Source organism: Lytechinus variegatus, chromosome 19 (genome assembly GCF_018143015.1).
Source record: "Lytechinus variegatus isolate NC3 chromosome 19, Lvar_3.0, whole genome shotgun sequence".
NCBI classification, from domain to species: domain Eukaryota; kingdom Metazoa; phylum Echinodermata; class Echinoidea; order Temnopleuroida; family Toxopneustidae; genus Lytechinus; species Lytechinus variegatus.
The window spans coordinates 9,104,593-9,114,283 of NC_054758.1; the positions used below are offsets into that span (position 1 = coordinate 9,104,593).

At 37.2% G+C, this 9,691-nt stretch overlaps 1 protein-coding gene across 1 annotated transcript; it reads left to right on the plus strand.

The window, feature by feature from the left end:
* The first annotated feature begins 2,516 nt into the window (after positions 1-2,516).
* On the plus strand, positions 2,517-9,366 carry LOC121406081. The gene is made up of 5 exons (XM_041597091.1): positions 2,517-2,685; positions 4,940-5,648; positions 6,051-6,113; positions 7,006-7,416; positions 8,203-9,366. Exons 1-5 carry the CDS (start codon positions 2,675-2,677, stop codon positions 8,353-8,355), a joined length of 1,347 nt encoding a protein of 448 aa, XP_041453025.1. The 5' UTR covers positions 2,517-2,674; the 3' UTR covers positions 8,356-9,366.
* Positions 9,367-9,691: the final 325 nt, after the last annotated feature.

A 9,691-nucleotide genomic window follows, 5' to 3' on the forward strand; every position in this document is an offset into this window, starting at 1 on the left:
GATTTGTCTTCGAGGGAGCAAAGCAACCCCGCAAAAAAAATCGTATATAAAAATTCCATGCATGTTCATGACATGTGTAAACACAAAGCCTGTGATTTCGTTTTAGGGTCTACAGTAGGGGGACAAGACATCGAATTCAACAGAATGTGGTGACCGATTTAGGACACTTTTTAGAACTTCAAACTCAATGGAAGCCTGCAAAATTCTCAAATTCTTTAGTTGAATACTCATGACATAATTTGAAATATGAAAATGATTCCCACTGCACAGCAAGTCAACGCGACAACGACATGCAGTCCGACAATCATCTATATAAAACTGTTAGCACAATGAGTTATTTCAATTGAAATACCAAAAATCAAAATTTCATCTTATCACTTGGGGAAAAATATTATTCGTCTTGCTCATCATAACATTGCGTGCTACGCTTCATTGATCACTCATATCATTCATGAACACATGATTAATACATATGGCCTGAAAGAGGATGTTCTCCCGAATAATTTATTTACGCTTGCAATGGATAATCAGTAGGCATTCTTTGATGTAAATTTTGAATTGCGCCAAAGGTAAGCCATGACTTTAATAATTTGCCAATGATGCCAATTAGCTATTTAATAATTGTCACAAAACATAAATTGGACCTTACCTTTCGGGAATCGAAGGGGGGCCCCGAATATTTGGGTAAATTCGAACCGACGTTTCGGGAATTCAGGCGCCCTTCTTTTTAATCGTCGGTTTTCGCGAAATTGCCCGATCCCGATGTGATGTCACAAGCCGTTTTGGATGGGTTCTCTTTGTATGTCGGTATATAGCAGAAGATTCTAAAGTTTACAAGGCGTTATAATCTTGATACATGTACAACAGTTCATTTCTATGTATTAAGATAACCATCAATCAACTCTCAATGTCTGAGTCGTTGGCAGTTTATGATGTTACATTATATATATTTTTATGTATCGTGTATTTTTATGTTAAATGTTTGTTTAACGGCAGAACAACTTTGTAAAGCATTAAAAAAAAATATCGTGCGAACAAATAAATGTTTGTAAACATTTTTTCCAAGGCTGATGGTAGACGCTATCATGTGCTGAAAAAAAATAAAAATACGCTTTTCTAAGTTCTAAATAATATGTAGGTATACATACAAAATCAAATTAATTGATGCATGTTTAAGGTTATGTGTCAAAATGGTTTAAAGGGATGGTCCGGGCTGAAAATATTTATATCTAAATAAATAGAGTAAAAATCACCGTCAGCAAAATGCTGACAATTTCATCAAAATCAGATTACAAATGAAGTTATTGAATTTTGAATTGTATCAATATTTTTTGAAAACAGTTATATACACATGGTCATGAATATTCATTATGTGTGCTAATGATGTCACATCCCCCTTTCCTTTTTCGTATGTTATTACATGAAATCATAAATGTTTCAATTTTTAATACCTGTGAAATGATGTGTCTCCATTATGATAAAATAAGTTGCAGCAATAAATAAATCAGTTGTCAATCCAATTGTTTTAGTATTTGGTTGATTTTTTTTTAAATAAACCTCATATCATAAATTTAAAAAGGAACAAGTGGAGATATGACATCATCAGCCCACCTAATGAATATTCATAAAGACATGCATACACTGTTTCACCGGAATAATGCAAATTTTTAAAATTCAATAACTTCGTTATTATTTTGTTACCAGATTTTGATCAAATTTTTAGCACTTTTGCTTTGTGAATTTTACTCTATTTAATGATATATAAATATTACCAGCCTGGACCATCTCTTTCATTATTTTGTTTCAAGGGAAAAAAATCACATGTTTGTAAAAATTTACTCTTTTGTAGAGGGATTTTACGGTTAGAGAGGAAGTTCGCCCTAAAGAAAAGTTTGTTGTAAACATATTTAAAAAAAATACTTTTAAAAGACATTGGTTAAGGTTGGAGAAAACTCCATCGATGGTAAAAAAAATAAATTTGTGATAGAAATATATGTATATATATATATATATATATATGTATATGCATATGCATATATATAATGCATTGCAGTTTCAACAAAAAGTATATATGAATATATATATATACTCATATATACTTTTTGTTGAAACTGCAATGCATTTCCTCTTTGTCTCATCTTTATCCAACACTCGGAATATGATATCGTGTTATAAATATACATAATATATATATATACATATCACAAATGGTTTGGAAAATGCCGTAGAAATAAAATCGTAGATTTTAAAAGGAGCATATATAGCTCTCAAAAATGAAAGGTAAAGTCACACTCTTCGTCAGTGCCCATGATGTGACCCCCCAAAAAAGAATATATATGTATATATATAAAGAGAGAGAGAATATATGCATTCCCAGTCTAAGCATGAGATAAAGGCGGGACTATAAACCGTGTATAGAGAGAAAGAGGGGTGAGGGGCATGAATACACTTTGTTTGGGTCTATATATATATATATATAAGCAACTCTGGCGACTGTAAATAAGTCTACGTATTACTGAGCTTGGATGTAGCTGGTAGCTTGGCTTTCTCTCTCTGCCCTCTGTGATCCACATAGCATCTACAAAGCCCGGATTACGCTCGTACAGTACAGTACCTTTACATCCACACCCAAATGTGATCTTGTTTCGTACTCATCCATACACGTGATCCTTCAATGCAGTACAGGTACGTTTGTTCAGATAAATGTAGCTCCTACTGATATATTTTTGACAAAATATAGTGCCAAATTACTCTTCTCGTTCAGATTTGATGCAGATTCGGGCGATCTCGATATGACTGCGCGATCCGATGCATAACACGCACAGAGCGAGGGATCAGTGTGTGTCTATGATGTACTATTGAGTGTGTATGTGTGTGTACAGGCGGCGGGCAGCGAATGCGGCTTCATGCACGCTACGCACACAAAGCACAGATCATAAGTCCCCGAGTGTTCTGTACTGAATGCATGTAATTATAACGTTCGGTCATGCACCAAATTTAGCCGGGGAAGCCGAAGCAGGGAAAATTTCTAGACTCCGATCCAGACGCACATAGGAGTACAACATACAAAAGCCCCACGGAGGAAAACGGATGTCTAATGATTTTCCTTCCCATGAGTGAAGCTAAGAGTAAAAAGTCAGCAAATTCATTAGTAACAAATAATGTTTCAAACCATGTTCGATATGCCTATAACTAGCTTTTGAAATATATCAATCTACTTATGAACTTATGAAGATAAGTTATTTGTATGTGTTGAAGTCGACGATTATAAAAAATTGGTTTTTTTTATTTTTTTAAATTTATTAATCTTCTATCATCCTTATTATTTGTTTACTTCCGTTTTCCTAGTATGGCGTAAAGCGCTTGCAACAAGAAAACAAATGATATTGAAGAATAAAATAAAGCTGGATTGAAAATTGTAAATTTCCATTTTAAATGTAGGGGATGATGACTGCCTGCAACGTAGTTTCAACTCGTTCATATGTGAGTGTATAATATATATATATATATTATACACTCACATACTCACAATTTGTTTGCCAAAGAGCGTAAAATTTACTAGACACTATATCTTCTAAAATATAAATACTACCATGACGAATTTGTGTCAAATGAAAGAGCGTATTTAATACTCTTTTACAAGATTTGTATGCCGTTGGTATTTAATTTTATTTCAGGTGGAATTTTCTTTAAAAAAAATAATATACGTGCCAAATGTATTCTGTTGTTTGTTGTGATGAAGGGGCATGACATAAAAAAATGTCATAATAGCACAAATATTTCGTAAGATATAGTAAATTTTAAGAAATTTGGCAAGTGTCATCTTTTCATTGAATTACATGGGTGTATGTAAACTTCTGACCTCAAGTGTACATGTGTGTGTATATATATATATATACATAAGCTACATACTTTCATCCCGGACCATCTCATTAATTATGTCCGCCATTAAAGAAATACTGCTCAGGTTGTTTGCACCTACCTGTTTCATGTGATTATTTTATCAAGTTTGAATAGATATTATGATTGTCATCCAAAATTTTTAGATATTCCATGTACACGCATTTGTGTTTTCTTTCTCTACTTGTTCTTCATATTCCATATTTCCTTTATTCTGTTACACTCTAAAAAAAAATGAAGTACTAATTCAGCTCTTGAAGAGCGTGTATAGCATGTATAGTGACTGCACTTCGGAGTGCTGATTTGTCTAGTTCAAATTTGAACGAGAAAAATCAGCACTCCGAAGTGCAGTCACTATACACGCTATTTAAGAACTGAATTAGCACTTCATTTTTTAGAGTGTATATTACCTTTATCCTTCTTTGAATGTCGTCTTTGGTCTTTCTTGTTAAGTTTATTATTGTTACGTATTTCCGACTAGTCTTGGTATCAAAATGTAGAGGAATAATTGATGATGTAAATGAAAGATCATATTTAATTTGCCTTAAAAGATGTGGGAAACCCAAATTCCTTTTTTTGGACGCACTGTATAAATGTAATTATTATCAACACACTTCATGGCTAGATCTTTTTTAAATCTTCAAAATTTGTCGAATGGCAAACTAATCAGCCTCTTGTCGAAGTGGTTGTGTGTGTGTGTCTGGTGAATCTGTATAATTTAGTTTGAAGATTATACCTTAGATTTTCAGCATCTTCTATATACACTTGGTACAATTTAGGTTATGGCTTCCTAATGCTCTGACAGGCCACAGTGTTCATAATACCGTTATAACGATCTTCATGCAGACCGGGGAATTCCCTGGGCAGACGAACCTGCATGCCGAGATTTCCTAGATTTTTCCGAAAAAACTAAATTTCAGATCAAATTTCTTACCCGGTCTGCTTCAGAAACACGCTATTTCATTAAATATTAATGCCAGTTCTTGCATCCTTCTCCTCTCTCTCTCTCTCTCTCTCTCTCTTCATCTTATTCAATTAGTGGTAAACTTAGCAAACAGGGGAGTACCCGCCTCACCCAATTCAGGATGAAGCGGTCCTCTCCTATGGAACCCAAAGGACAGAACTTCAGCGTCCATGAGAAACTCCTGCTCCTAGATCTGATCTCCAAACATGGTCGCCAGCTCGTAGAAGAGAATGACACCTTGTCCATATTCCGTCGCTCCCGCATCTGGCGCATCGTCTTTGCGGAGTTCAATCACCACCATTCCGTCACCCAAAGAACGGAGAAGCAGCTTCGGCTTCTTTGGAAGAACCTGAAGGCGAGATGCAAGCGGGAGTTCCGCCTCAATGCCAGCAAGTACAACTCTCCTGGGTATGTCATAACAGATCCGCTTTTGAGGAAAATGAGTACCCTGATCGGAACAGATGGCGATGCTCCTGCTCCAGGCATAGGCCGAAGACTTACCCATGAGAGTGGGACGGTATGGCCTCAACCACGTTCAGTGAATTTTGATCGAACCAATATGGCCGCGCCCACCCGAGATCCCGTTCACCTAACAGGATCTACGAGTGATTCAAGTCAGGGTCATACATCAACTACTCCTAGAGTTACAGCTGAGCAAAGTAGGTCTGGGGAGGTTTCTAGGGAACTTGCTGTCAGCCGGAGGAAGAAGGCCATACCAAGAAAAGCTTCAGAGTCGGTGAAAGCAGAAGTGATAGAGATTGAAGATGATGTCGTTAAAATTGAAGTGAGTATATCTGTAAACTTTGTGTCTTTATTTCTCTTTTTGCTATCTTTCTTGAGACGTTGACGAACTGTTGATAATTGAACAAACCTGTGGCAACTAAGGAGGCACCTGAAGACCCATTGGAGACTTCCAGATGAATAATCACCCTTTTCTGATGAAATCAAGAAGAAGTAACCAAGATGATGTCTCCTTGGTGAGAGCGTTCATGCATCGCTAGTTCCAAGAGTCTTGATGTCTTTACTCAGTTAGGGTCAACGTGATATGTTTTAATTTGTGTGAAAAAGTATATCGAGTTGGCTTAAGAAAAGCCCCAAGGTAATATATTGTCCACAAGTTTTGATTAACATTTCTTCACAATCAAAGTATATATTGAAGGTGTTTGATCATTTCTCAATTATCTAGGAATCCGAGGGTATTTCAGAACGTTTCTATGAGGGCATTCCTGAAAATGGCTCGAACAACCAGGTATGTATAGTAAAACTAGGACTTAAGCATTCGACGACTTCTTGCTGTCTTCGCGAGATTATTCGTTTATGGCTGACATAATCTTTATAATTAATATCTGAGATCATAGTATGAGAAGGAATGCCGAAATCTTCCCCGTCATTTAATGGCAAAAAATGAATCCATCCATCCTTATCAATAAAAAGGAAGTGTTGAAATAACATTTTAATTACATTTACCCATACCGACATACTGACAATCTCATTTCTGCCCATTATTAAACCTCATGTTAGAGTTCCTGGTCAGTAAAATCTATAAAGATATACACAGATTGATCGCTGTGCATGCGGTTATATCGGATGTATAGCTCACCCTTCTCTACGTAGAGGAATCTTTATGTATTGTTGATTACAGATGTGGAGTCTTCTTTTCACTTCGATGGGTTTACGATCGAAAGAACAACTGGCAACAAAAGAGTCAAACTAGAGAACCGTGTATACAATGGATTAAAATCAGATCAGGTCAAGAACAACAATTGAAGTATGGTACTTTATGAATAATATTAATAATAACGCAGTTCTTGTATAGCGCTTATCACATTATACATGTCATAACGTCCCTATGCGCTTCCAAAGGACTTGGATATTATTAACCTGGCTTTAGCCCCGCAGCCTTATACAGCGCGGTGGCATTTCAAGGAATAAATTCCTGCCAGGTACCCATTCATCTCACCTGGGTTGAGTGCACCATCATGGATGAATTCCTTGCTGAAGGAAATTACGCCATGGCTGGGATTCAAAGTCAGAAGACTAATCCACTTGGCCACAGCGCTCCACATGAAGATATTTTTATGTTATTCTAAAGTCTTGGACGTAATTAGCATTGTTTGTTTTCAAACTATCTGTTATTGCAGGAGAGCGACAGCGGTTGGCTTGAAGACCCTCCCGGGCCGTCATCCGATGCGTCCAAAACGTATCTTCAGGAGGAACCGTCATCCGTTGGTCCTGGACCGGAACCAACCCTCGAGACTGTCCCACGTGAGACAATTCCTCAGAACAACCTCCATCACCACATGCCAATCCGCACACGGAAACCACTCATGATCCAAAGTCAACTCCACGGACCATCTGAACCTGATGATTATTTTGAAACTATGGGCGGTGGAAGGGGTGAGGACTCCCTACTCAATGATCATCGGCAAAGTCACCATGCAGATCTCGAAGTTACAGACAGCAGGGAATGTAGCCCTCTTGAAAAGGAGATGTTGGTGATGGCGAGGAAGGAGCATGAAATGAAAATGTCCACTATGTTACTGAAAAGAAAGGTAAGCATGCACTGTTCTTGATGCTGCCTTATAACACAAATTGTTAATAACAGCTCAAATAAGTGTTATATGCTTTCTCTAACGATTTCGTTCAAAAATAAGACATGTGTTGTAACTTGTTCCAGATAGAAATGCCTTTGAAATGGCAACAGATAAAACGTTTACTTAAGTATTTTTTTTTCAGAACAGGGACAACGTCACATTTTTCCTTTCACAATCACTATTTTCTCATGTATTCAAGGGGCGTATGCTGGGGGTTCACTGGATGATTGTGCATCCTCCATCTGAGGTGGAGAAGTTCCGACTCTGGCATACAAAACGAAACTTGTACCTCGTTTTCTGCTTTCAATAGTTGATTTTCCAAACTTCAGTACCACCTCCCCATGCTGAACCTACATCCCATTTAACCATAATGACTGGATGGCTATCAAAGGCGGAGTGCCAAAGCCATTTTGAATAGCATTACTTTGAATCCAAAATTGTTGATGATTCTTGGTACTTACACATAGTTCAATGTTTTGATCATTTAAATGTAATCTTATTATATGCATCCTGGGTACGACTTATAAGTTTCTGATTGTTTTCCTTATTTTCATTTCAAGTCGTGTTATCAATGTGCGTTTAGCTTTCGATGTTTCAAAGAATATCAAATGGCCATCGTAATTTGGGCAAAATTTCAGTGTATTGAGATACCGAAATGCTCTTGAAAGAGCAATGATAGGCCTTGCACATGATTACCATGTAGGCTTTAAAGAAAAAAATAGATTTGGATTTTTTTCTTTCCAGCAAATCATGCAGATCAAGCGTCGCGAACACCTAGCGAAGATGGAGAACTACAAAATGACCAAGGAGATACTACGGCTCAAGAAACGGAAATACGAACTTGAAATCAGGAACGGTCTTTACCTTGAAGGAGTAGAAGATGAGCTCGATTCTTAATGTTTGGGAAGTATTTTTATTTCATGAAAGTTGTCAGCACTGACTAAATTGTCGGTGCTGACAATATCAGTGAAATCCTTGGATTGACTGTTAGGCACTTGCCTCTGACTGTTGGTATGGTAATTGTCGGTGAAAGCCAACTTGTCAGTGCTGACAACTTTCATGAAACGCTCCCCATCTCGTGCGAAGATGAACCTTGCAATCAAGATAGTAAAGGCTCAGATACACTGCAAAAAGTACTGGCATTAATTTAGCACCAGCTCGGTATCTATAAATGGAAACACGAGAGAGGTGTTAAAACAGCACCACTTCTGCTTTGGGCTTACACCAGATAGCCATTCATCAGTGTTCGACCAATATCAACTTGATTTCAACCCTTTTCTGGTGTTTTCCGATATAGATAGATCGTTTTGAATAAACGCCGGTGTTTTTGCAGTTAAGTATGGCGTGGGTTTGATTGAGATTAAAAGTCCTACTCGAGAAAATGTAAATTGCTCTGATCATGTCCTGTCAAGACATGGGCAAACCTTCCAAGTTCCACGCCGTCTGCAATGAAGGTATGAAGGCTCAGAAAGTAGGGCGCCCTCTTTATCTTTGCGATGTCGTGGGTTTGATCGAGACCAGAATTCCAACTCGATAATGCTTAGAGAGGATTTAAAGATTGCACTGATCATGTCAACTTGTCAAGTACCACGCTGCAATGAAGGTACAAAGGCTCAGACAGTAGGGCACCCTCTTTATCAATGCGATGTTGTGGGTTTGATCCAGATTAGAAGTCCAACTAAATGTATCGAGAGTATTTGTTTGTTGCATTTGTCATGATTGTCAAGATATCTCACGGGCTTTTCTTCAAAGCGACAAACCCCATCTACAAACAAGATTTGAAGGGAAATATAGTAGGGTGTCTTCTCCATTGGAGAGGGTGTGATGTCGCACGCCTGTTATACCGGCCGAGTTTACTTTTAAAATGGGACTAAACATGAAAAGTATTCTTGCCATTTAACCCAAATTATGCTGGAGGGGAACAAAGCTCGTAAACTGCTATTTTGGGGTGGACGTTGACTTTAGGGTTTATCTATTTATTTATTTATTGAATGTACAATAAATGAAACGCGGTATCATATTTTATTTTCTTTTCTATAGTTTTGAAATGTAATTATCTTTGTTTCTTTTCTTTTTGTTATTTTCTCATGTTTTTCGATGAAAATCGTCGGCAGAACCTATAACAAATAACATGATATAGTTCATCAGATCAATTGACAAAAACTGTCAAGAATAATAGTAAGAAGAATGACACATTTATGAATATTGGCCCCATTTGCAATGGATTTGTAGC

Excerpts from the sequence above, each read along its gene's own strand:
- LOC121406081 (XM_041597091.1), top strand. Across the intron at positions 5,649-6,050 it reads ATGATGTCGTTAAAATTGAA|GAATCCGAGGGTATTTCAGA; the intron begins GTGAGTATATCT and ends TCAATTATCTAG. Across the intron at positions 6,114-7,005 it reads AAAATGGCTCGAACAACCAG|GAGAGCGACAGCGGTTGGCT; the intron begins GTATGTATAGTA and ends CTGTTATTGCAG.